Source organism: Lethenteron reissneri, chromosome 12 (genome assembly GCF_015708825.2).
Source record: "Lethenteron reissneri isolate LAM-NWPU_2019-01 chromosome 12, ASM1570882v1, whole genome shotgun sequence".
In the NCBI taxonomy this organism is placed as follows: Eukaryota; Metazoa; Chordata; class Hyperoartia; order Petromyzontiformes; family Petromyzontidae; genus Lethenteron; species Lethenteron reissneri.
The window spans coordinates 350,789-377,966 of NC_083790.1; the positions used below are offsets into that span (position 1 = coordinate 350,789).

The 27,178-nt window shown below is 53.8% G+C and overlaps 2 protein-coding genes across 3 annotated transcripts in view; both read left to right on the top strand.

Annotated features, from left to right (window-relative positions):
* Nucleotides 1-2,608: 2,608 nt before the first annotated feature.
* Nucleotides 2,609-14,679, top strand: RNPC3 (RNA binding region (RNP1, RRM) containing 3). 2 transcript variants are annotated; one of them, XM_061550287.1, is made up of 14 exons: nucleotides 2,611-2,932; nucleotides 3,962-4,009; nucleotides 4,936-5,045; nucleotides 6,903-6,992; nucleotides 7,099-7,210; nucleotides 7,548-7,616; nucleotides 8,289-8,473; nucleotides 9,038-9,163; nucleotides 9,989-10,113; nucleotides 10,419-10,646; nucleotides 11,393-11,487; nucleotides 11,953-12,011; nucleotides 12,652-12,784; nucleotides 14,189-14,679. In XM_061550287.1, exons 1-14 carry the CDS (start codon nucleotides 2,756-2,758, stop codon nucleotides 14,279-14,281), a joined length of 1,650 nt encoding a protein of 549 aa, XP_061406271.1. In that variant the 5' UTR covers nucleotides 2,611-2,755; the 3' UTR covers nucleotides 14,282-14,679. The 2 variants fall into 2 exon arrangements, with proteins under 2 accessions (XP_061406272.1, XP_061406271.1); XM_061550288.1 differs by lacking the exon at nucleotides 7,548-7,616 and having other exon boundaries at nucleotides 2,609-2,932.
* Nucleotides 14,680-15,936: 1,257 nt separating this feature from the next.
* The window catches only part of XPR1 (xenotropic and polytropic retrovirus receptor 1), a 33,003-nt gene continuing 21,761 nt past the window's right edge, over nucleotides 15,937-27,178 (top strand). The window contains 2 exon segments of the mRNA XM_061550289.1: nucleotides 15,937-16,206; nucleotides 16,580-16,631. Of these exon segments, the coding sequence (XP_061406273.1) occupies nucleotides 16,138-16,206; nucleotides 16,580-16,631 (121 nt within the window). The 5' untranslated portion in view covers nucleotides 15,937-16,137.

The following is a 27,178-nucleotide window of genomic DNA, read 5'->3' on the forward strand; positions in this document are numbered from 1 at the left end:
GAACGCACAAGAAGGTCGCGCACTCCACATGCCGCACCCCTCCCTCATTAATAATCATGAGTGGGTGACGTCACACCACATGCCGCACCCCTCCCCAATAACCATGAGGGGGTGACGTCACTCCACATGCCGCACCCCTCCCCAATAACCATTAGCGGGTGACGTCACTCCACATGGAGCAACCCCCCCCCTCATTAATAGTCATGAGCTGAACAATTTTTTTATGAATATTTCAGATTTACTGCAATATGCACCCGTCATTGGACGGGCAAAAAAGCTAGTTAGATATAACTCATTTATTGATATATATATAACTAGCTTCTTTGCCCGTCCTAGGACGGAAGCTGTAATATTCACGAAAAAAATAGCAGAGTATAATTGTATCTTGCATAAATTTAACGGCAGTGAATTTTGCACTAAAGTACGTTATCAAAGACTTCACTGCATTTGACTGTAGCACTGCATTAATGACAGTGGTTCTTGCACAAAACGAAGTCATTAAACGCCTCACTTCATTTTTATATAGCACTGTATATAACTGACCTTCAATTTGTGTTCAAATTCATTGCTCTGATACTTTATTCTCTTTTGCTTTCGGTCGCTGGGGTTGAAATTAATTTGAAATCGATACAATATCTGGAAAATCACCGAGAAATGTCTATTTGACCATAATGTCGAAGCATAACTTAGACTAACATTTCGTCTCAAGTGCTGAAGAAATAAATGAAGACACCAAATCTACTTTGTTGCTGCGTAGAATTATTTATTAGGGTCACTTTCAATAAAGAAACGTCAAACTTAAAGCGAATTTGCGAAAAATATATATATATTTCCACTCGACAATCTTCTGCGTGAGTGTCAAAATCCACCCGCTCATGAATGTTAATGACGGGGGGGGGGGGGGATGCGGCATGTAGAGCGACGTCACACGCTCATGAATATTAATGATGGGGGGGGGGCATCTGGAGTGACGTCACGCGCGGGACACACAGACATTCCTGGCTCATTATAGAAGTCATCCTCTCACCCTTCACTGGGATTACCGATCCCAGTGAAGGGTGAGGATGCTGAGAGGTGAGTTTGAGAGGCGGGGTTGAGAGATGGGGATGATGATGAGGGGTGATGATGAGTTTGAGAGGCGGAGTTGAGAGATGAGGATGATGATGAGAGGTGATGATGAGTTTGAGAGGCGGGGTTGAGAGATGAAGATGAGGAGTGATGATGAGGGGTGATGATGAGTTTGAGAGGCGATCACAAGGGACGAAACTGGTCGGTGTCTCCTCATAGCGCAGGAGCACAGATAAAAAACACCCATCTCCCTTCACCAGGTTAAGCCACCTCGAGCGATGTTCATAGGCCACTTCGAGTGCTCGTCGAAGTGGCTTCTATCATCTCACGGTGGAATTTCTCGTAGCAGCCAAATCATATAAACGCGTGTTTCCAAATGTGGAGGGCAAAACCAACTTACCCGGATAAAACTCCACGCGACCACGAGGAGAGAACACGCGAACTCCAAACGTACACGGGCATCAATCGTCAGGATTCCCGTGTACCAGGCAAGGAAGATCACATCTCGCCCTCGCGTCGACTTCCTGAAGACTGTCGCCAGTCCAACAGGTTTTATTTATGAAGAAATTATTACAAGTTTTACCCTTTCTGGCAATAAAAAAGGGTGTTAAGACCACTCGCTCTGGTGAGGGGGGTGAGGGTGTCACGAGAGAGAGGTGAGGGGGGGGTGGATGCCGCTCGTGGACGCTAGAGGGGGGGTGAGTGGGGTGAGAGGTGAGGGGGGTGAGGGGGGGAGGTGAGGGGGGGAGGTGAGGGGGGGGAGGTGAGGGGGGTGAGGGGGGGTGAGGGGGATGCCGCTCGTGGACGCTAGAGGGGGGGTGAGTGGGGTGAGAGGTGAGGGGGGTGAGGGGGGGAGGTGAGGGGGGGAGGTGAGGGGGGGAGGTGAGGGGGGGAGGTGAGGGGGGTGAGGGGGGGTGAGGGGGATGCCGGGCGTGGACGCTAGAGGGGGGTGAGTGGGGTGAGGGAGATGCCGCTCGTGGACGCTAGAGGGGGGGTGAGTGGGGTGAGAGGTGAGGGGGGTGAGGGGGGGAGGTGAGGGGGGGAGGTGAGGGGGGGAGGTGAGGGGGGGAGGTGAGGGGGGGAGGTGAGGGGGGTGAGGGGGGGTGAGGGGGATGCCGGGCGTGGACGCTAGAGGGGGGTGAGTGGGGTGAGGGGGGTGAGGGGGGGGTGAGGGGGGGGGGTGAGAGGGGGGGGTGAGGGGGGGGTGAGGGGGGAAGGTGAGGGGGGGGTGAGGGGGATGCCGCCGGGCGTGGACGCTAGAGGGGGGTGAGGAGGGTGTCAAGGGTGAGGGGGGGGGGGTGAGGGGGGAAGGTGAGGGGGGGGGTGAGGGGGGGGGTGAGGGGGGGGGGTGAGGGGGGTAGGTGAGGGGGGTGAGGGGGGGAGGTGAGGGGGGGAGGTGAGGGGGGGGTGAGGGGGGGTGAGGGGGGGTGAGGGGGGGGGTGAGGGGGGGGGTGAGGGGGGGTGAGGGGGGGGGTGAGGGGGGGGGGTGAGGGGGGGGGGTGAGGGGGATGCCGCCGGGCGTGGACGCCAGGTGGCGCTCTCCGCCTGCTCCCCGAGTGGTGTCCCAGGCGAGGCCTCGGCGGCGTGGCGGCGCTTTTGTTCGCGGCTGGGGCCGACTCGGAGAGTAGCCGAGGCGGGTCCCGGGGAGCTGTAGGAGGGCGCCGAGACGGGAGAGAGGCGCCTGAGGATGGGGGAGACGACGCGCCGTGCCGGGGGGGCGCCGCCGCCGCTGCGAGAGGCGGCGGCGCGGGGCCGCCGCTCGCTGCTCGTGAGGCGGCTGCCGCGCGCGCTGCCCGCGGACGCGGAGCGGCAGCGGCTGCTGCGGCACTTCGGGGCGAGCGACGTGCGCCCCGCGGGGAAGATGGTGAGGAGCTGGGAGAGCTGGGGTAGAGGGACACAGAGGGGAGCTGGGGGAGAGGGACACAGAGGGGAGCTGGGGTAGAGGGACACAGAGGGGAGCTGGGGGAGAGGGACACAGAGGGGAGCTGGGGTAGAGGGACACAGAGGGGAGCTGGGGGAGAGGGACACAGAGGGGAGCTGGGGGAGAGGGACACAGAGGGGAGCTGGGGGAGAGGGACACAGAGGGGAGCTGGGGGAGAGGGACACAGAGGGGAGCTGGGGTAGAGGGACACAGAGGGAGCTGGGGAGAGGGACACAGAGGGGAGCTGGGGGAGAGGGACACAGAGGGGAGCTGGGGTAGAGGGACACAGAGGGGAGCTGGGGGAGAGGGACACAGAGGGGAGCTGGGGTAGAGGGACACAGAGGGGAGCTGGGGGAGAGGGACACAGAGGGGAGCTGGGGTAGAGGGACACAGAGGGGAGCTGGGGGAGAGGGACACAGAGGGGAGCTGGGGGAGAGGGACACAGAGGGGAGCTGGGGTAGAGGGACACAGAGGGGAGCTGGGGGAGAGGGACACAGAGGGGAGCTGGGGTAGAGGGACACAGAGGGGAGCTGGGGGAGAGGGACACAGAGGGGAGCTGGGGGAGAGGGACACAGAGGGGAGCTGGGGGAGAGGGACACAGAGGGGAGCTGGGGGAGAGGGACACAGAGGGGAGCTGGGGTAGAGGTGAGAGGACGCGTTGTGAGTGTGAATCCCGGCGGCACGTGGAGGCGAGCTGCGAGAGCCGAGCGGGCTGTCTGGATGCGACGCTTTAGACGGCAGAGGGCACCGGGTGTCCTCTGCTTTGCTCTCCTTGTAAGCCAACCCCCACACCGATAGGCGTGGTGAAGTATGGCCAAATCACCCCCCTAGACCAGCATGGCATGGAGATGTCCTCATCCAGCAGTAGAGTTACACGCGGGCTGCGTGGCTGGTGTGAAAGATGCTCTCGTCTTGTTGGTGACGTGGGAGAGAATGATGGACGAGGTTGTCTCCTCATTGTCTCCTCTGCAGAGAAACGCGGCATTTGCCACATTTCCGAGTGAAGCAGCAGCAGCCAAGGTGAGGAGAGCACCACCATCACCACCACCACCATCACCACCACCACCATCACCACCACCACCATCACCACCACCACCATCACCACCACCACCATCATCACCACCACCATCACCACCATCACCATCACCACCACCACCATCACCACCACCACCATCACCACCACCACCATCACCACCACCACCATCACCACCACCACCATCACCACTATCACCATCACCACCGCCATCACCACCATCACCACCGCCATCACCACCATCATCACCACCACCATCACCACCATCACCACCACCACGCGAGACGAACCCTGCGAAGCGGAGGAGCCACCCCCATGTTTGTTCCTGTGCCGTTGTGAACCCGGCGACCCGAGTTCAAGTCCCGCTCACGGCCAGCGCCGCTTCTAGGCCTCCCCTGGGGGTGTCCGATGGGTACCCGGCGCGGTGTGTAAACACTGGGGAGACGAGGGCGAGCGCTGTGTGTGTGTCTGTGTGTGTGTGTCTGTGTGTGTCTGTGTGTGTGTGTGTGTGTCTGTGTGTGTGTGTGTCTGTGTGTGTGTGTGTCTGTGTGTCTGTGTGTGTGTGTGTCTGTGTGTGTGTGTCTGTGTGTGTGTGTCTGTGTGTGTCTGTGTGTGTGTGTCTGTGTGTGTCTGTGTGTGTGTCTGTGTGTGTGTGTGTCTGTGTGTCTGTGTGTGTGTGTGTCTGTGTGTGTGTCTGTGTGTGTGTCTGTGTGTGTGGTCTGTGTGTGTGTCTGTGTGTGTGTGTCTGTGTGTGAGTGTGTGTGTCTGTGTGTGTGTGTGTCTGTGTCTGTGTGTGTGTGTCTGTGTCTGTGTGTGTGTGTGTGTGTCTGTGTGTGTCTGTGTGTGTCTGTGTGTGTGTGTCTGTGTGTGTCTGTGTGTCTGTGTGTGTGTCTGTGTGTGTGTCTGTGTGCAGGCCCTGAGGCGGCTGCACCAGCTGGAGGTGCTGGGCTCCGTGCTGGCAGTGGAGTTCGCTCGGGACCGGGACGCAGCGTCAGCCCGCGAGCCACCGGCCCCTGCCCCGGGGTAGGACCCCCCCTCTCCCCCCCAGGGAAGGGGGCCTCAGGGCGGACACACGGGGGGGGTCGGGTTATGGGTTATGGCTTCAGGGAAATTGGTCAATGAAGCAGAGATGATTTAATCTGTCGGCGCAGACGTGTCAAGTGAGTTGCCTCAGTTGTTTACTGGGAGACCCAAGGAAGCACATGCCAGCTCATTCAGGGTGGAGGGGTAGAAACATTCGCACCTCACAGCAAACAGAACCAACTCGGGCGCATTCCTGTGTGGAGTTTGTATTCCCCTGATCTGCGTGGTTGCTTCCGGTTTCTCCAGTTTGCTCCCATAGCTAAACACATTCGCAATGTAACTGGCATTGACCGACCAAATGGCAATGCTGAATATGTACCTGCAGATTACGAGCCGACTACTGGGAGCGATGCATGTGGCCTGTAACCCAGTAGTGTGGAGACAGGCAGGGAGGATCACAGATATTGTGAAGCTTCCCGTGGACATTAACGAGGGCCATACCTTGGCTCGCGAGAATAAGGCAGCACAGTACATGGACTAATCACCATCTGTGTCCATCTGTATGGGGATAGAGTGTTGCCAACAATGCAGGACCCTGCTGAAAATTAGTCTCATTGTGGCTTGTCCTAGATCAATAAGTAATTATATACATATAGCAACATCATGCCCTACGGCGATCCAAGTTCAATTCCTCCGCACGGCCAACAACACGTTTATTTGATACTCTTCGGTTTTTTCGGTAAAGCCACGTTGGTAAAATGTTTAAAAAATTTAATCACGACGTTTCGGGCGCAACACAAGCGTCCTTCAGGTGGGGACAACGTAGCGAAAGCACAACCGCTGAAGTGTCTCCACACTTACAACGTAGTGAAAGCACACCGCTGAAGTGTGTCTCAGAGGTGGCTGTGACGAGTAATTATGTAGTCGTGGGGGGTGGGGGGTGGGGGAATGGTGAGTGTGGGGGCGGGGTGTGGGCTGGGAGGTAGCGTCGTGTACCCCGAGTTCAAACTGAGGCTTTGTAATGTAGATGGTGGAAGTAGATAAGCCGCCTTTTGTTATGCTGCCGGGTAAATTAGTAACGCGTAGAGTTCAAACTGAAATGTGCAGGCTAAAAACAACGTGTGGTAATGTGGGATAACAGACTGGGAGTATATGGATATGTTTATAGAATTACATGCCATGTGGGTGTTGTGCGTGGTGTTTGTTGGTGTGTGGGTGTTGTGGGTGGTGTAATGCCGTGTGGGTGTTGTGCGTGGTGTTTGTTGGTGTGTGGGTGTTGTGGGTGGTGTAATGCCGTGTGGGTGTTGTGCGTGGTGTTTGTTGGTGTGTGGGTGTTGTGGGTGGTGTAATGCCGTGTGGGTGTTGTGCGTGGTGTTTGTTGGTGTGTGGGTGTTGTGGGTGGTGTAATGCCGTGTGGGTGTTGTGCGTGGTGTTTGTCGGTGTGTGGGTGTTGTGGGTGGTGTAATGCCGTGTGGGTGTTGTGCGTGGTGTTTGTCGGTGTGTGGGTGTTGTGGGTGGTGTAATGCCGTGTGGGTGTTGTGCGTGGTGTTTGTTGGTGTGTGGGTGTTGTGGGTGGTGTAATGCCGTGTGGGTGTTGTGCGTGGTGTTTGTCGGTGTGTGGGTGTTGTGGGTGGTGTAATGCCGTGTGGGTGTTGTGCGTGGTGTTTGTCGGTGTGTGGGTGTTGTGGGTGGTGTAATGCCGTGTGGGTGTTGTGCGTGGTGTTTGTTGGTGTGTGGGTGTTGTGGGTGGTGTAATGCCGTGTGGGTGTTGTGCGTGGTGTTTGTCGGTGTGTGGGTGTTGTGGGTGGTGTAATGCCGTGTGGGTGTTGTGCGTGGTGTTTGTCGGTGTGTGCAAAGTCGTGACAAGAGCACCGTAGGAAGTCACGCGGAGTCTGCCCCCGTGCCGCCTAAGGCTTCCCAACTCGACGCCATTGCTCCAAAACTCGGGTTTGTCATTTTGTTGACTCGATGCATCGTTCACTCTCTGCACCCCATGTGAGAACTCCCCATGACCTTGTCGCACTGTAATGGACACGTTGCCCTTTTCCTGCAGGGTGACCTACACGGCAAACCCCCTGCTGAGATATCGTTACCCACCGCCAACCACCAACATTCTCGCCAACATCTGCCATGCGCTGTCCAGCAGCCCCCGCTTCTACACACAGGCACGTACGCACATGCACGTCGGCATGTACACACATGCACGCACGCACACACATGCACGTCGGCATGTACACACATGCACGCACGCACCCACATGCACGTCGGCATGTACACATATGCACGCACGCACACACATGCACGTCGGCATGTACACACATGCACGCACGCACACACATGCACGTCGGCATGTACACACCCAGCTGGTGATGAAGTCACATACAGACAAACCCGGATTAAGTTGAAATATAAACGCACCCACGTGTACACATGCATGTCCCGTGCTCCTGATGCTGCTCATGTATCCGTGTGTCTATATCTCTGTGCTGCTTATGTTTGCAGGTCCTGCACCTCATGAATAAGATGAATCTCCCAGCTCCATTTGGTCATGTGACATCCCCACCTCCCCTGGTAGGCAAAATGGCCAGCAATCACTCTCATGGTATTTAGGAGGATGAGTGTGAGAAGGAAGAGTTTGGCATGAAGGTTTTCGCAGCCACTTGTGATCCAAGCGTGGTCTCCCAGGGTTAGACCATGTGTTGAGCATTTCCTCTCTCAAGCTTTCGCCACACACGTCTGCAGGCATCTTCAGGAGTTGAAGGAACAGCAGGAACCTCTGAATTCGCTGTCCAGTTGGCTGCATCAACTTAAGAACCTGTGATTGTGCCTAGGGAAAGCTTCATAGAAAATGTCTCAGCACATTGCCTGAGCTGAAATGCAACGTTGGGATCTATTATGATTGATTATTATTACTCTTTTTCACACAGAAAAACATCAGGACCTGTATTTGACAGACTGGGTCCTCACCTATAAACATCAGTTCACCAACATTGGTTCAAGCAAGTCTGACTCCTAATGAGACAATGTTGAGTTTGCCTGTGTTTAACCAATATTGCTGATGTTATGCACTCTGAGAAGGGCGTGTGTCTGATGGGATGTCTACAAAATACTTGTATTGTTTATGTCGAGGGACCGCTATGGGAAGGTGTCTTGCCGGCTTATCTGTTGTTTATATTCTCTCCGCTATGGCGCCTATGATGATCTTGTGTTCACAACCCAAGCTCGTTTTCTCTTTGCTCTTAGGTGGCAGACTTTGCTCCGGTGCCCCCTGCTGCCTTGCCACAGTTGCCCCCCTTGCCCCCCGAGGAGCCCCCCCGAGACGCGGAGCGGCTCCCCCCAGCTCCCCCGGAGCCCGAGGAGGTGGAGATGGAAGTGTCCAGCGATGAGGAGTCCGAGTACGAGAGTGAGGAGGACGAGCACGCACGCAGGTGAGTGGGGGGGGGGCGCCACTTGGTGAGGCAGACGGCACAGGTGAGCGAGCAGTTGAGGGATCTGAGAGGCAAGGCGATCTGGGCCCGGTGTGGTGGTTGTGTGTGGTATGGTAGGTGCCAGCAGTTGCCCCAACAGTTGCCCCAACAGTGCTAAATGTTATATGGGAGATCCTTGTCCTTTGGGTGCGGTGGGTGTCCAGTGTTTGATAGAGCCGCCGTCCTTCATCCCGAGCGTCTCGGAGCGCTTTACATGCCAACTCACGTCACGTCCCAACTCAACACGTTTTGAGAGGACAATGTCGGCTATTCCTGTGGGATAGCTGTGTAATCCCAATTAAGTCATTTGTGGGTAACTCTTGAATTTGCCTAATTCGGATGACCCCAGCACACAATGAACTACTCTTGCAAATTATGTCACGGGACCTTTAACATCCACTGTGAAGAAGACGGCCTGGTGCTGGGCTCAAACTGCGAACCTCTGCAACGGGCGGCGACCACGCTAGTGCCGTGCCACTATGTCACCACGTGTTGTGTGGTCTCTGCGGTCCTTGTGCTTCGTAGGCTCAAAACGATGACGGATACCGCCCCTGCTCTGCCTAAGAGGCCGCTGGGTAAGAAGAAAATATCAAAGCGCAAGCGGCCGAAACTCCAGGATCTTCTGGTTGCCCCGAAGGCCCCAGTGCCAGGGTGAGACTGGGCTTGAACGCGGAGAAACGATTGCCTGCAACTGAATGAGTCGCTTGTGTATGGATGTCTCTGCAATCGGTTGCCACACACTCGGCCATTTGTAGTCAAGCATGTAATGACATGACGCATTTGTGTAACTGATGAGTTCTTACAATCCTGACATGGGTAGGGGGAGGAGCTCACCAGGCGAGGCATCGGGCTCTGCTCTAGGGGCATGGCCAGACACTTGAGCCATGCCCGGACACGCCCGGACTGCACAACTGCTCACTCAGATTGTGGATAAAGCAGTTGCAGGCAATTAAGTTGCGTGATGTCGAGAGCGATTTGGTTGATTTCTCAAGTTTGAAGAAAGCTGTAATGTGACGGTGGCTGGAGATAGAGAGTTCCCGCGAGTGGGAGCTCCCTCTCTTGGAGGCCCCTCCGTCATCAGTGGCAGGGCTGCGTCCTTACCTCTTAACAGAGACGCGAGGATACATGATGAACCACGCTGTGACTTAGGCCAATGTGCCATTAGTAGGTCTGCGCATGCCCATTAGTGCGTTCGTTACTCATATTCCACTGGAATTAGTTACCGGTTCTTGTCTTTTGATCCCAATTTGATTCCCACTCACGGCCAACAACAGCGACGAATATCTTAACCGCTCTTGCGCCTCCCCTAGGTTGACTCAGCTGTAAATGAGAACTTGGTGCAATGTCTAAACATCTCGCTGGCACGCCACACCACTCCCTCGTGTGCCGTGCCGGCCTTCTTAGGAGCTTGCTGACAGCGCTTGTTCTGACAGGGTGTTGAGGCTACACAAGGGATCTTTATCTTTTTTGTTACAGTTCCCAGCCGGCCCTCACACCGGCACAGGTGTTTGAGCAGCCAGCACTGGCCGTGTCGCGTAAGATCGCCATCTCCCTGCCCTCCCGGCCTCCTGCACACACAGCTCCTCACCCTGCCTCACCGGGTGAGTCCCGAGCGGGGCAAGTGGTCTCCGCACAAGAACGGATGAGCTTATGAGTCTCTTTGACTACCTTATATCCGGGGTCCACTCCCCCTGCCATCTGTGCTGTTAACTCCCTGCCTCTGCTCATAAATAGACTCACTCATGGAGCCTTAAGAATTTACAGAGACCCATACACTTATAGAAAAGCTCAACGACTCACAAAGATACCTATAGCTGTCTCTTTCTCTGTGCCTGTCTTCCCTCTGTGTTGTGTTTCCATCGTCTATGAGGGGAGAACGACTCCGTAAATTTGTGATTTATTTCAGTCGATCCTCTCGGGGAGAGAGAAGGGAAGGAGGAGAGAGAGGGGATGGAGGATGTGGGAATGGGGGCCGGGGAGGAGGGGCAAGGGGGGGGAGGGTTCGGGAAGATGTTCCCTGCTCCCGCCTGCCCCTCCCCGAACCGCACGGATGATGAGGGTGAGGAGGAGGAGGAGCAGCCGTCTCAGTTTATCTCCCGGAAGGAGCTGTCCTCAGGCCGTGTCTCCAGAGAAGGTGAGGTTTATCGTGACTGCAGACACATCCAGGGCATCGAGTGACACACACAGCAAAACAGTAGTGACCCTCGTACGAAAAAAAATCGCCTGTATAGCCTTAACAGACTTATGAAGGCCTGCAACACCCATATGCACACTAATATCAATACCCGCCATTCGCCACTAAGTGACGGCGACGTCACCATGGCGCCTGTGCCAGGCCAGGTGCACTTTGAGGCCACGTGAAGCGATGAAGACTCGCTGACTGACAGGAGGTCTCGGGAAAGACCCAGGTGCCATGGGTTGGCTGACTGAGATGACTGGTGGATGCACCAGCTGTACCCCCTACTGTGCCAACTTGCTGTATTTTAGCCGCCCAGCACTCCGCTCGTTGTTGTGAACCTCACTCCTCTGCCCTCCGTTGTTGCTGGAGGGCGACTGCCTCCAACTGGCCAGTAGCGTCCTTTATGAGCCTCCTCCACAGAGGCCGGTCTTGACACCGCTGGTACCAGTCATAGGTAAGTGCACTCAGCTCCCCATCCTCCCGTACTGTATCAGTCCATCTTTTCTCCCGCCATGTCGTGCCCATTTAGGAGGGATGGTGGGCTGAGCCAATCCTCAACCAGAATTTGAACTCGCGTCCTTCCAACTGCTCGCTGCTCGCTCTCGCGCTGAGCCACTCACCGTGGACCGTGGTGTGGAGATGAGCGCAGCCCCGATGCTCGATTGTGTGGGAAGTCACCAGCGGTCTGTGTCGTTCTGCAGAGATGGCGAAGAGTTCCGTGTTCAAGAACTACTCCGCAGGAGAGCCGACGTGCCGTTTGTACGTCAAGAATCTGTCGAGGCAGGTCTCCGAACAGGTACGCACACGCGCACGCACGTACACACGGCGCATGTGTTTGTGTGTGTGTACACGAGCTAGCGTCCTGTGTACTTGTGGAATGCGTGAGTTTGAGCTTGACTGCCTGGCGTTTAATGATGCAATGATTCATCGATCAATATCGATTCTCGCGCTCATCATTCACGCATCGAATCACCCATCTTATAAGTGCCTATTTACAATTTATGCATATCAGCTTTGTGCTCATGCAACGAACAAGACAGAACAATACCGAGACAAACGAGACCGTTACACACGAGTTGTTAAAAATAAAACAAAACAATTCTTGATTCATTCATCATTCCCACAAAATGAACCTGTAAATGTCTGGCAGGATTGTTGGTTGCTCTGTTTTGCGACTGCAAAGTTGTGTTAGAGAGGGCATGACACATGAGAGGTTGAGGTATCTGTTCAATGATGTGCTCCCTGTGCCTCGTGTTGGCAGGATCTGAAGCACATATTTGGAAGATACGTGGACTTCTCTTCAGATGTGGAAAAGAACATGTGAGTGTATTCGCATCACATGAACCACCATTGTCTCTTGTGTGACTGATGTCACTCTGGTCACTTGCTCACCGGTGGTCAGGCGTCTCCTTATCCCTCTTTTATTGCTACAACCATGGATACTGTTCTTGTGAACTTTACTCGTTGATTTCTCCACCCATATTCACCCACCACACTGCACAACACGCACTCACCCACCACACTGCACAACACACTGCACAACACACACTCACCCACCACACTGCACAACACACACTCACCCACCACACTGCACAACACACACTCACCCACCACACTGCACAACACACAGTCACCTACCACACTGCAGGTCACACACTCACCCACCACACTGCACAACACACTCACCCACCACACTGCAGGTCACATACTCAGGTCAGTGCTCAGCAAATGTGTTAACAACAAAGAATGTGTCCGTTACTTGCCTGTGACTCCTCAAAGACAAAGATCCCTGTGTAGCCTTCAGAGACTGATGCAAGTGCTGTTAGCGAGCACCTATGACAACCAAGATGGCGCACGAGGGAGTGGTGTAGGCAGAACCACGCTTCACATTCACACTGCCCTCACAGAGCCGTGTGGGTTGACTGCTTTGCTTGTGTTGTCCACTTGTGTTCCCTGTTAGGTTTGACGTGCGGTTAATGCGGGAAGGCCGTATGAAAGGTCAGGCCTTTGTGGGCCTGCCAAGCGAGCGGGAAGCGCAGAAGGCCCTGAGGGATGCCCACGGCTATGTGCTGCATGGCCGCCCGCTCGTCATTGTATCCTCCCCTGTGCCCGCCGTGATGATGCCATCTTTAATTTTCGTTGTCCCCCCAACTTTATCCTGATTGTGCTATCGGTAGGATTACCAGCTCCCCAGGGTAGAGCTGGACTGGTTGGCAACTTGGAGGGGTAGCAACCCCCCCAAGTTTGACCCAGATAGTCCGTAAATGATTAGGAAATTGGCTGTGCTGGGTGGGACAAATATGTAGGATGCAAGATACGGTAATCAACTTGGAGATTGAGACGAGAAAATGGCAGGTAAGTGTTGTAGATATAGTTAGGAAAGTTAGTTGATTTCTCTAAGACGATGGTACTTTGCAAGCCTACTGGCTATCAACAAAGATTCGTTCATGAAGCCATCCATATATAGAGACACAGACACAATTTCAACCGAGAGGATGGTTATAAACTCAGCAACCATTGGAAAGATGTCATCAACCACTTTGGGTCATGACTTGATTTGTGTTTTCTTGTCAACCTCCACCGTCAGCAGTGTGGGTGTGTGGAGCGAGGTGCAATGATTGCCTGGATGCCCTTTTGGTGGAGACCCACTGCGTTGGCTTTGCTTTCTCCGACATTAACATCAGCTGCCCCACCCATGCTGCTGACACACTTGGGCTACGCCCATCTCTAAACCTTTATAAACAGTTTGCCTTTCGAGGCTAAACCCCCTTTTCCTGATGACGACCGCTTGTGTTGCGATCGAAACTGAGTGGGTTTTGTTTCTGTTTAAATTTTCTTTTTATTATTTTTCTTTTTATTCACTGAATTTTTAAAATAATTTTTCTATCTCCGTGACTTTACTGAAAGAACCAAAGAATAGCAAAAAACGGTTGCGCTGAGTGGATTGGTGAGGGCCGATTGTGGAGTCAGGCACTGTAGTGTCCAGCGGCCAAGGAGAAGATCGAATATATATATTCACTGTGTAACAAAAAAATTATTGTTCCTGGGTAGTAAGTGTAATTTCCTAATTGCTTATCCCTCAAAAGTACAGAAAATGGCTGTTATTATTCCCCACAAAACTTTGCTTTTATGACCAGGACACTGATTTTTTGAAATTTACCTATTTTCAATGTGAAAACGTGGTGTGCATTCATGTATTTCGTTCACATAAAGTCCTGGTCACAAAAGCAAAGTTTGTGGGGAATAATAACCATTTTCTATACTTTTTAGGCATAAGCAATTAAAGAATAACACTTAGTACCCAGGAACAAAAACTGTGTTACATCGTGAGATCAGAGGGTGGGAAGGTTAGAGCAGATGTTCGAGGCTGCTGTGTATCGATTGTGTAGCAGCTGTGGGATCGAGAGCGTTGGCGAGGCGTGGTGGCACCGGCCGTGTCGGCCACGATGACGTCTCGTTCCCAATCTTGTTGGTCTCCCTTGACTGGCTCCGCTCAGCAATTCGCACGCTCGGCCCGGCCCAAGGAAGAGCCCAAGGTGGGCAAGAAGAAGAGCTCGCTCGATGCGGTGACGTCAAACCATCCGGGATGAAATGCGCCCCAGGGAGGAGACGCAGCGGCTGTGCGAGCCGCTCACTGACCACAACGCATTCGACACCGACCACAACAGCGTGGCAACGCAGTGGTGACACTCGCACCTCGCGGCAAGAAGGGCCTGGGTTTGATTTCTGGATAGGGCACCTCCGCGTGGAGTTAGTATGTTCTCCCCCTGTTCTCCAATGTGTGGTTGCCTCCTTCCGGCTTGTCCGGAGTTCCTACTCGCACCTCCGAGTCATTCTCTGTCTTCCAGAGTGAGTGGATACTGTGCAGCAGCGGTGCGTTATAAGTTGAGATTGTTATTATTCATCTTGTCGTGCTGGGTTAGGGTTTAAATCCTTGCACGTGTGAGTGAAGTGAAGTTGTCTTTGTAAATAAAACATGAGAGATGAGTGTGAAGCAATCCGTGTTTTTCACGTTTCTAGTGCCGCACCCTCCGCTTGGCTGTGACTGAGCCCAGTGGCTCCTTGAGTTAAACCTTGGGATTGAGATGAACCTGGCGACTCGGGTGGCTGGGTCACGCAGGTTTTGTAAAACTCTCAAACCAGCTGGGCTGCGAGTGACGGGGTGTGGGTTGACGAACTCTTGCAAAACTTGGACGCGATTGCCGAAAAAAACAAACCAAAGAGTTATGCTTTTAAACACAATTGCTGAGCCCAGGCCAAAACTGTCAAACGTCCAGCAACAAACAGCGAGAAAAAAGTTGCAATAGATAAGCGTGAAGACGTTTCTTGAATTAAGCAAGGTTACAAAAATAGTTTGTAGAATAGACCATGGGAGGTAATTCCAAAGTGGAGCAGTGCGGGGGAAGAAGCAGACAGTATGACGAATCGGCGTGAGGGCCGAGTGGATTAGTGAGTTGGATGGGTGACGTGAATGGGTAAGTGTTGTTGAGACCTGCAGTCGTCGTGGTCAACACGGTGTATCTGAGATCAAACTCTCTGGTGGACAGGCCCCCCACCATGGGTGGAGGGATCAATGAGTGAAGTTCACGGGAGCAGGAGGAGTCGTGGTAACGATAGATGAGTGACGAGGAGGCGACTGACCACCGGTGAGCGCTGGATCACCAATCGTACAACTAATATTTGACAAATTGAGAGAATAAATAAGATTAAATTATAGAGAAACATTTGAAATAGGTTAATAAAAATATATAATACAAAATGATTTAAGATGTCAGTCACAAGACTTAAGCTACATTAATGGAATAGTGCATTGATATTTTTAATGCTTTATTATTTATTCAAATTGATGACAATTATCGTTTGGCCAATGGAATGATCAATCCAGAACAAGAATCGATTAAACTCGGAATCGTTAACTACGAAATCGTTGGCGTGCGTGATGACGTCACCAATGCGGGTGGAAGTGGTCGGCGTGATGACGTCACTGCGCGTCCAAAGTGGGGCGCTGCCTCTACATTCCCTACAGCGGATACGCGGCTTGACGCTCACGCGTCCTCTCATTGGTGGAACCGCCGCGAAGGGGCGGGACGTCTTGCACTTAACACGCAGCCATTGGCTGCACATCAACGTGGCGTCGCCTCCTCCACTAACGCTGACCAATCACGCGTGAGGCGGCGGGGCTTCCCGACCGATGCGCGCGGGGAAATATGAACAGCCCCGGAGCGAGGAGGAGGAGGGAGACGCCGCCGAGGGTCGGGAGAGAGAGGCGGGGACACGGAGAGAGACGCGGAGGGAGACGAGGAGAGACGCGGGGACACGGAGAGAGACGCGGAGGGAGACGAGGAGAGACGCGGGGACACGGAGAGAGACGCGGAGGGAGACGAGGAGAGACGCGGGGACACGGAGGGAGACGCGGAGGGTCGGGAGGGAGACGCGGGGCTGAGCCATGAAGTTCGCCGAGCATCTGTCCGCGCACATCACACCCGAGTGGCGCAAACAGTACATCCAGTACGAGGTGCGGGCAATGCGGCTTGAGGGGGTGCAGGGTGAGGGGTACAGGTTGAGGGGTGAGGGGTGTTGTAGAGTTAGGAAGGGGTAGCGGGTGGTGAGGCTTGAGGGGTAGCGGGTCAAGGGTACAGGGTGAGGGGCACTGGTTGAGAAGCGAGGGGTCGGGGGACAGTGGGGCGGGATAAGGGCTACAGGGTCACTCGAGGTCGAGGCTGCTGCTGCCCCACGGCTCTGCTGCTGCTGCTGCCCCACGGCTCTGCTGCTGCTGCTGCCCCACGGCTCTGCTGCTGCTGCTGCCCCACGGCTCTGCTGCTGCTGCTGCCCCTGCCCCCCTCGTGACCCGCGTCTGTGACCCGCGTCCCGTCCTCTCCCCTCTGCAGGCGCTCAAGCAGACGCTCTACGCCGCCCACGACCAGGCGCCGGCGCCAGAAGGTAGGCGGGCGGCAGCAGCGTTTGTCCTGACCGGGGTGGTGACTGGAGTGGTGTGGTGAGAGGGGTGGTGTGGTGAGGGGTGGTGTGGTGAGAGGGGTGGTGTGGTGAGAGGGGTGGTGTGGTGAGAGGGGTGGTGTGGTGAGAGGGGTGGTGTGGTGAGGGGTGGTGTGGTGAGGGGTGGTGTGGTGAGAGGGGTGGTGTGGTGAGAGGGGTGGTGTGGTGACTGGAGTGGGGTGGTGAGAGGGGTGGTGTGGTGAGAGGGGTGGTGTGGTGAGAGGGGTGGTGTGGTGAGGGGTGGTGTGGTGAGGGGTGGTGTGGTGAGAGGGGTGGTGTGGTGAGAGGGGTGGTGTGGTGACTGGAGTGGTGTGGTGAGAGGGGTGGCGTGGTGAGGGGTGGTGTGGTGAGGGGTGGTGTGGTGAGAGGGGTGGTGTGGTGAGGGGGTGGTGTGGTGAGGGGTGGTGTGGTGAGAGGGGTGGTGTGGTGAGAGGGGTGGTGTGGTGAGGGTGGTGTGGTGAGAGGGGTGGTGTGGTGAGAGGGGTGGTGTGGTGAGAGGGGTGGTGTGGTGAGAGGGGTGGTGTGGTGAGAGGGGTGGTGTGGTGAGAGGGGTGGTGTGGTGAGGGGTGTGGTGTGGTGAGGGGTGGTGTGGTGAGGGGTGGTGTGGTGAGGGGTGGTGTGGTGAGAGGGGTGGTGTGGTGAGAGGGGTGGTGTGGTGAGGGGTGGTGTGGTGAGGGGTGGTGTGGTGAGGGGTGGTGTGGTGAGAGGGGGTGGTGTGGTGAGAGGGGTAGTGTGGTGAGAGGGGTGGTGTGGTGAGAGGGGTGGTGTGGTGAGAGGGGTGGTGTGGTGAGAGGGGTGGTGTGGTGAGAGGGGTGGTGTGGTGAGAGGGGTGGTGTGGTGAGGGGTGGTGTCGTGAGAGGGGTGGTGTGGTGAGAGGGGTCAGCGCGCTGCGCTACGAACCCGGCGACACGAGTTCGATTCCTGTTCACGATTATCTGAGTTGGTCCCGGGCCTCCCCTAGGTCGACTCGGTCCCAAATGAGTAGCTGGTGCGATGTGTAAACATCGCCAATGGCAATACAAAGACAGCGACGCGTTGGGCTGGCCACCCACCCCCGCGTGTGGCATTCCGGCCTTCATAGATGCTCACTCACAGCCCCACCGGCCTGTTAAGCCTTCTGGGGGATTTGTCTTTCATATGAAGAGGGTGGTGTGATGACAGATGTGCAGTCGGGTGGTGACTTGAATGGTGCGGTGAGAGGGGCGGTCTGCGTTACAGGGGTGGTGTAGTGACATGCACGCGGTGGAACAGGGTGGTGAGCTGGCGAGCGGTGTGTGCAGTGGCGGCAGGGATGGGGGTAGTGTGGTGGCCGAGGGTGCTCTACTTCCTAGTGTTGTTGTGGTGGTGTGCTGTGTTTACGTGTTGTTGTGGTGGTGTGCTGTGTTACGTGTTGTGGTGGTGTGCTGTGTTTACGTGTTGTGGTGTGCTGTGTTACGTGTTGTGGTGTGCTGTGTTACGTGTTGTGGTGGTGTGCTGTGTTACGTGTTGTGGTGTGCTGTGTTACGTGTTGTGGTGGTGTGCTGTGTTACGTGTTGTGGTGGTGTGCTGTGTTACGTGTTGTGGTGGTGTGCTGTGTTACGTGTTGTGGTGGTGTGCTGTGTTACGTGTTGTGGTGGTGTGCTGTGTTACGTGTTGTGGTGGTGTGCTGTGTTACGTGTTGTGGTGGTGTGCTGTGTTTACGTGTTGTGGTGGTGTGCTGTGTTTACGTGTTGTTGGGGTGGTGTGCTGTGTTTACGTGTTGTGGTGTGCTGTGTTACGTGTTGTTGTGGTGGTGTGCTGTGTTTACATGTTGTTGTTGTGAGGTGCTGTGTTTACGTGTTGTGGTGTATTTACGTGTTGTTGTTGTGGTGTGCTGTGTATACGTGTTGTTGTGGTGTGCTGTGTTACGTGTTGTGGTGGTGTGCTGTGTTACGTGTTGTGGTGGTGTGCTGTGTTACGTGTTGTGGTGGTGTGCTGTGTTACGTGCTGTGGTGGTGTGCTGTGTTACGTGTTGTGGTGGTGTGCTGTGTTACGTGTTGTGGTGGTGTGCTGTGTTACGTGTTGTGGTGGTGTGCTGTGTTACGTGTTGTGGTGGTGTGCTGTGTTACGTGTTGTGGTGGTGTGCTGTGTTACGTGTTGTTGGGGTGGTGTGCTGTGTTTACGTGTTGTGGTGTGCTGTGTTACGTGTTGTTGTGGTGGTGTGCTGTGTTTACATGTTGTTGTTGTGAGGTTCTGTGTTTACGTGTTGTGGTGTATTTACGTGTTGTTGTTGTGGTGTGCTGTGTATACGTGTTGTTGTGGTGTGCTGTGTATACGTGTTGTTGTGGTGTGCTGTGTATACGTGTTGTTGTGGTGTGCTGTGTATACGTGTTGTTGTGGTGTGCTGTGTATACGTGTTGTTGTGGTGTGTTGTGTATTGGTGTTTTCTTGTTTACGTGCATTGCTTTGTGTATTTGCCTGTGTTGTTTTTGTGTCTTGTGGTTACGTGTGTCGTGTATTGGTGTTTACATGTGTTATTTTGGTGTGATGTGTTTCCTTGTGTTGTGTAATCGTATTTTAGTGTGTTGGTGTTTTCTTGAGTTGTGTTTGCATGTGGTCTTTTGATCTGCTTGCGTGTTTTGTGTTGTAACTGCAGGGCGCAGCAAATGTGACTTCTGGTCTATGAGGTTTGGGCTATAAATGGTGCAAGCCCTTCCGTGGCAATCTGAGCTCAGCGCAGCGGCCCCACTTCCAGGGCCTTGCGAGTGTATCCTCTCTCTCCCTCTGCGCCCAGTGCAAAAGCAATGTGGGTCGACTTGGCACCCAAACTCACACTTGAGCAGCTCTGGGTGTCAGGCTTCAAGGCCCTGGGCATCTGCCATTGAAATACACAACACACACATTGATGTACACAACAACAACCGCCATTCGCCACTAAGTGGCGGTGACGTCACCACGATGCTTGTGCCAGGCCAAGTGCACCTTGAGGCCACGTGAAGTGTCGAAAGCCCGCTGGCAGGAGGTCACGGGGCAGACCCAGGTGCCACGGGTCGACTGACCGAGATGACCGAGATGACTGGCTGATGCACCACCTGTGCCCCCTACTGTGCCAACTTGCTGTGCTTTAGCCACCCGGCGCTCCGCTCGTTGTTGTGAGCGTCGCTCCTCCGCCCTCCGTTGTTGTTGGAGGGCGACTGCCTCCAACTGCCCAGTAGCGTCCTTCACGAGCCTCCTCCACTGAGGCCGATCTTGACACCGCTGGTACCAGTCATCGGCAAGTCCACTCAGCTCCACGTCCTCCTGTACCACATCACTCCATCTCTTCTCCAGCCCGTGCCGCGCCCGTCTAGCCCCCTCGATCCGGCCGAACAAAAGCTGTTTAGGCATGCGGTGGCTGGGCATGCGGGCTACATGACCCAGCCAACGCAGCCTTGCCTGCCGGAGGAGCTCACTGATGGGACTTTGCCCAGATCTTTCAAGGATTTGTGAGCTCCTCACACAATCCAGCCTGGTTAAACCCAGGATGGATCGTAGGCAGGCCAGCCTAAATGTTTCCAACCGGCGAAGATGCTCCACCAGGGGGGTCCACGTCTCGCAAGCGTAGAGAAGGGAGGGAATGACCGTGGCCGAGAAGACCTGAAGCTTCGTGCGGAGCGACAGACCAGGTAACTTCCACACAGCGTTACGCAACCGATGAAAAGATATTGCCGCTCGACTGATTCGGAGTGAGACCTCTGCTGATAGACTGGAGCCGGTCATAAGCATACTGCCCAGGTATGGGAAACTCTCCACTCTCTCCACAACTGCCCCATCACCAATTGGGAGTTGTGGGGGTGGAGTGTCCGATGGTACAAAATACCCAGGCAGGTGCTTGGTTTTGGTGGGGCTGATGGTAAGGCCCCACCTCTTAGTGGCACGCTCCAGTCTCAGCAGCAGCGCCTCCAACTCCTCTTCTGAATGAGCAGCTATTACCAAATCATCGGCATACATAACGTGGTTGACCAATAGGGAGCCATCCCTTGATCGCACCCGGGCGTCGATCAGCCTCCCATTATATCTGTACCAAATGGAAATTCCTCCGGTACAGCTATTGAAGGCTTCACGAACTACGCGGTCAAAATAGATGTTAAATAATGTGGGAGCCAGAGGACATCCCTGTCGCACCCCAAGGTGTACAGGGAAAGGCTCCGACTCCCGGCCACGTAGTTTTACCCGGGCCCGCTCACCATCATGAAGGTCCTTAATGATCGTGAGCAGAGGGTCAGGGACTCCGAAAGCACGAAGAACAACCCAGAGCCCAGTCCTACTGATGGTATCATAGGCCTTGACCAGGTCAATAAAGCAGAGATGTAGGTCTTTTTGGAATTCCCTACACCTCTGCTGTAGCAGACGGACAGAAAATATGGCATCTGTGCAGGACCGCCCTTTCCTGAAACCGCATTGGGGCTCCGCAAGCCTCTCCTCAGCGTGCCTAGCAAGGCGATGTTGAATAATCCTTGCCAGGACCTTACCCGGCACACTGAGGAGTGAGATGCCCCTGTAGTTGTTACAGTCGGTACGGTCCCCCTTCTTAAAGAGGGGAACCACCAGGGCATCCTTCCAGTCCTGCGGAACCCGTCCAGTGGTCCAGACTGTTGTTATGATGTCATATAGGGCAGTCTGTGCACAAACGCCACCCTCCCTCAGCATTTCGCTTGGGAGATCATCTCTGCCCGGTGCCTTCCCTGGTCTCAGACTCCGGATCGCCCTCAGTACTTCCTCAACAGCTGGAACCTCAGCCAGCCACTCACAGGGGGTGACCTCTTCCAATATTTGAGGCACCGCAGCCTCAGCAGGGTTATCCCCACTTTGTGCCATGATGTTTTCCTGGCTGAGAGAATTTCCCTCCCCCAGGACCTCACAGAAATGCTCAGCAAATCTGCAAACCTGTTCCTGGGGGTCGGAGATTGGATCACCGTTTTTTCCTCTAATGATGGTAATAGGTGTGGCGCTGCAGGTTACTTTTTTGATGGAGTTAAATAGTGATTTGTGATCACGGGCCACTGAGGCAGACTCCATCTCCTCAGCAACCCGCGACCACCACCCATCCTTACAACGCCTTACGGCTCTCCGAACTTCCGAGCGAAGGCTGCGGTAAACCTCCTCATTCTCTGACGTGGGATGCTGTAGGCGATGAGAGTGGGCCTGTCGCTTTTTCTCAATTAACCTGAACACCTCCTCTGTCAGCCAGGGTTTCTGGGGAGGTCTGGACCGCGTACCCAAAGCAGCCATTGCAGCTGCATGAGTCACAGTCCTAAACCTCGCCCATTTACCCTCGACATCAGGTGGAGTGGGGGACGATGCCAACCCCAGCTGCAAGCGATGATGAAATTCTCGCTTGCAACTTTCATCAGCTAACTGAGACCAGGCCACTTTTGGTTGGAATGGGATCCTGGGTGTACACCCACCACCGGAGTGGAAGAAAGGCAGGCGCATCTTACAGATGACTAGTCGATGGTCAGAGGACAGATCAGCTCCACGGTAGGTCCTGGTGTCAAGGACATGGGTTCGCATCCGCTGGTCCGTCACTATGTAGTCCAGCAGATGTTCTTGCTTGGACCCGGCATGTATCCATGATGTTGTGTGGATGCGCCGATGCCGGAAGAGCGTGTTGGTAATTACAAGCCCATGGGCTGCACAAAAATCTAGCAGCCTCCTACCGTTATTATTGAGCTGATCTGGCCCATGCCTTCCAATCACTCCAGACCAGGTGTCAGCATCATGACCAACTCGGGCATTGAAGTCACCCAACAAGATGACTCTGTCCCGAGTGGCCACTTTAGCCAGCACCTGTGACAGGAGGTCATAGAAAGCGTCTGACTCATCGGCTTTGCTTGCATCCCTCCACGGATGTTCGTCTTCGGTGGGGGCATAAGTAACCACGACCACCACTCCTCGCCTCTGGTTGATGGGAAGGCGAGCCCAAAGTATCCTGGGGCTTACAGCTTCCCACACCTCACCGCCACGCTCCCACGCCCCCTTCATTCTTTTGTTCAGAAGAAGAGCCACACCCTGTTGTTTGGCAGTCTCCTGCCCCGAGTAGAGGACTGTCCACCCCTCATGGTGGCAGGAGCCAGAACCGGTCCACCGGACCTCCTGAATGCCACAGAGATCCAGGCGGTACCGGTCCAGCTCCCGACAGAGGAGTGGCAGCCTCTCCTCCGCAGTGAGCGTTCGAACATTCCACGTGGCCATCCGCAATGGTTTTTTGTTGTTTCTGGAGGAGCCCCGAGGGTGAAAATTCAATCTCCTGGCTCCGCCAAATGGGGTTTGGCCAGGAGACGTCATAAAAGCCTGACCCCCCGGGGCCTCCGGCACAAGCTTATTTGTTACAGGTTTATGTTTAATTCGTGGTTTAGTGGTAATGAATTGAAGGTGGAGGGGTTACCAGCCCCTCACACCCGTCCAGAGCCCCCGTTTAGCCACTGTGGTGGTCACAGACGCCATGAGGGGAGAGGCCAATGGGCATTGGCCCTCCCCCCACAGCACTGCCCACGACAGTGTTGCCCGTCCGGCACCGCGAGGAGGTAGGAGGTTGTTTTGATGTACACAACACACACATTGACATACACATTACACACGAGGCCTGTGGGATAGTGTTAGCAACACATTATACACTTTCTTAAGTTTTAACATTCGTGTTGGTATGGAGAATAACAGAATATATAAGCAAACAATTTCCTGCTTTCAATATCTTTTCCTCAACATAAAAAAGGCAAGTATTTTTTCCACATCCCATCAGTCGCACGGCCTTCTGGGAGTGCCGAGTTAAGCTGCATTGGTTCAACACAAGCAAATGCTGCACCAGTTTTCACATCTATTTCCCAACCTAGGAAAAACATCTCTCAGTCAGCTGTTGTTGATTCCAGTGTTGAGTTATGTTTGAACTCGAGACGAGTGGCGATGCGTGGTGCCTGCTTGGCAGTGGAGCTCCCTGCCAGGGCAGAAGCGGGAGCCAATGTCTGGGATGGAGCACCGAGTTCCTACCTCACTGCATTTGATCCAATTCAATGTAAAGCAGCCTGGTGTGTTGATCCAGCATTCACTGCAGTCACTCACTCGCGGGCAGTCCCCTCCTTATAACTCTGCTATCACTCCACTCCATGGTTACTGGTCCTGTGAACAGCACTCACCGATTCATCCACCCATGTTGACCACTCGGTCTACCACACTGCAGGTCACAATCACACAGACACTCACCTACCCACTCATTCGCAGAACAGGTCACAGCACTGATCTTTCTGCTTGATCCACTTTGGAATAACCTCCCATCGTCCTTTTCCAAAGTTCTTATAATACGCCTACTTAATTCAAGTCACTTCGTCACTTTTTTCTATTACAACTTTGATAATGCTATGTGTTGCTGGCCGCTTGACGTTTTGGGCCTTTGGGCCTGTGGGCCTGTGCTCAGCAACTAGCTTTAAAAAGAACCCTAATAAAATATAGAACAAAAACTTAAAAATGTGAAAACAATGTGTGTGTGAATATTATCTTGAGAGACAGAAAGAGAGAATACATGATTCATAGAACATATGTAGCTAATGACAACCAAATTAAAGTCAAGGCAGATAAAACCAAATAGAAATTGGAACAAAAATAACTGAATAGAAATCGGACCAAAATGAACTGCTTTGCAGGGCTTGTTGTGTAGCAGAGTGATGGAGCGTCGCCGTTTCGGTGGCACTTTGCTTCTTTCACTCGTGGCAACACCACCCAGTCTCCCTCTCCCCAATCTTCTCCTGCTTCTTCTGTTTTCTCTCTCTCTCTCTGCCGACTTCTTCATACCCACCCGAGGAGTTTCCGCGGCACCGCGAGCCCTTGCTGGACGACCACGTGCCCATCAATAATGGATCGTGCCTCTAATGGGAAAGCCATGTTGTGTGTTTTGCTATCGAGCGAGCGGCTTGTGGGCGTGGAGGGGGGGGGCTGCCCATCCCCTCGGCGGCTCTGCGAGCTCCTCTGCGCGATTGCAAATCGCGAGTCTTTGTCCGGTCGAGCGGAAAGCCGCCCCGTTACACGCGCACAGGAAATTGCAGCCTGAGGCACAGCCAGCATAGCACGTGTACACCAGGGCTGAGGATATGTGTGTGTTGTATCATGTGTGTCATGTGTGGTGATGTTAATCATGTGGTGGTAATGTTTGTGTTTCGTTGGTGTGCTAATGTGTTTATTGGGGGTGTATGTGGGGTGTGATTTGTGCGTCTCGTTTGTGGTGTGTGAGTACCTGGTGCGGTGTGTTTAACATCACGAGGGAGACAAAGGCGGCCGGGCTTGGTGCTGGCCACTCACCCCCTCGTGTACCCTGCCGGCCTTCATAGGTGCTCGCTAACAGCCCCTGCTCCTACAGCCTGTTAAGGCTATATGGGGCGTCTTTGTATGGGGCCGTATTGTCTGGTGGTATATATCGGGACGTCGTGGTTGTTTTTAACGGTGTTTTTCTAACGTGACATTCAGAGATACAGAGAACCAAGAGAAGGCAACGCAGTTTCCGTGATCGAAACAGAAAAACACTTACGTGGGGAGACAATCAAAGCGAGATTTACTGATGCGGAATTCAGCAATTGTACACCCAGCAGTGGCAGGCTGATGCCTACAATGTCACGTATTACAATATCATGTAATACTATGTCATCTATTACTATGTCATGTTATGTATTACTACGTCTTGTTTACGATGTCCTGTTATGTATTACTATGCCGGCTACGTGGTAGAGCGAGCGACACACAATCAGAAGGTTTACTAATAGGGTTTTTCCCCTTTTTTCTGGCAACAAAACTGACACCTTTTGCAAGGTATCATGTTTGCATTAACCACAATACCTGCACAGTCAAATGCAAACAAAAAACAATACTCTGATAATGTATGCATTGTCCTTGAAACTGATTGGTCCACACCAGAGACAGCTTTTATTTAGAGCCTAGTCTCATATGGTGTTCGACCAGATGACGCCAAAAGGCGCCTTGAAAAAGGTGTCAGTTTTGTTGCCAGAAAAAAGGGGAAAACCCCTCTTAGTGTATTTTGGTACTGGCAAAGGAGGTCCCATGAAATCAGAAGGTTCTCAGTTCAAATCATATTTGTACGGATATTGAACTTCTTTCGCACTGTACGCATTTGCGGGGTTGACTCAGCCCATCTTCCTTACGGTGGGGTCGACAAAATGATTATAACTTCTTGGGGAAGTCAACTGGTTGTCGTCCTATGGATGGCCTCAACGTGGAAATGTGGAATTTGCACCACTGGCCAAGCGCTGTAATCGGCCATAATGGAGGTTTTTTGGGGTTAGATCGCGTAAATATATAAATGTGTCGTTAAACCCGCCACCACCCGACACAGCCAATTAGTAAGGTTTGTCACGTAAACAGAATGTGCCAATTCGTCTCTAGTACAGCAGACCGGTGTGTTGGAGAACAAAGCCACAACATTTACAATCTGAGTACGACGTTTCACCAGTAATTACAACTAGCTTCATCAGGCGACAGCCAGATTTATGGAGAAATCCTCCTGTTTCGTTCCTTAAATCGAGGAGTAGATGTGATGACAACACTTGTGTGCTCTTCATGCGTGTGAAACTCGCTGTAATCAGGATATGAGCACCACCTCAATGCTCATTTAAGCAGGAAGTAACTCATTTACTGTGACTTATTGATGTTGGTAGACAAATATGAATGTACTGTATGTGTACTTTTAAGCTTTAAGTTATAGGTAACGGTTTTCCAAATATGGGGGTGTGTGTAGGGTGTCTGGTGTATGGTGGTGTGCATCTTGTGTGGTGTGCATAGTGGTGTGTATCGTGTATCAGTTTAACAGCAGAGGTCTCACTTTGAATCAGTCGAGCGGCAATATATTTTCATCGGTTGCGTAACACTGTATGGAAGCTACCTGGTCTGTCGCTCCGCACGAAGCTTCAGGTCTTCTCGGCCACAGTCATTCCCTCCCTTCTCTACGCTTGCGAAACGTGGACCCCCCTAATGGAGCATCTTCGCCGGTTAGAAACATTTAGGCTGGCCTCCCTACGATCCATCCTGGGTTTAACCAGGCTGGATTGTGTGAGGAGCTCACAAATCCTTGAAAGATCTGGGCAAAGTCCCATCGGTGAGCTCCTCCAGCAGGCAAGGCTGCGTTGGCTGGGTCATGTAGCCCGCATGCCCAGCCACCGCATGCCTAAACAGCTTTTGTTTGGCCGGATCGAGGGGGCTAAACGGGCGTGGCAAGGGCTAGAGAAGAGATGGAGTGATGTGGTACAGGAGGACTTGGAGCTGAGTGGACTTGCCGATGACTGGTACCAGCGGTGTCAAGATCGGCCTCTGGAGGAGACTCGTGAAGGACGCTACTGGGTAGTTGGAGGCAGTCGCCCTCCAACAACAATGGAGGGCGGAGGAGCGACGCTCACAACAACGAGCGGAGCGCCGGGTGGCTAAAGCACAGAAAGTTTGTACAGTAGGGGGCACAGGTGGTGCATCAGCCAGTCATCTCGGTCATCTCAGTCGACCCGTGG

Bases quoted from the DNA above. Each gene is read 5' to 3' on its own strand.
- RNPC3 (XM_061550287.1), top strand. From the start codon at position 2,756: ATGGGGGAGACGACGCGCCGTGCCGGGGGGGCGCCGCCGCCGCTGCGA. The intron at 11,488-11,952 runs GTACGCACACGC...TCGTGTTGGCAG, and splicing joins CGAGGCAGGTCTCCGAACAG to GATCTGAAGCACATATTTGG. The intron at 12,012-12,651 runs GTGAGTGTATTC...GTTCCCTGTTAG, and splicing joins TCAGATGTGGAAAAGAACAT to GTTTGACGTGCGGTTAATGC.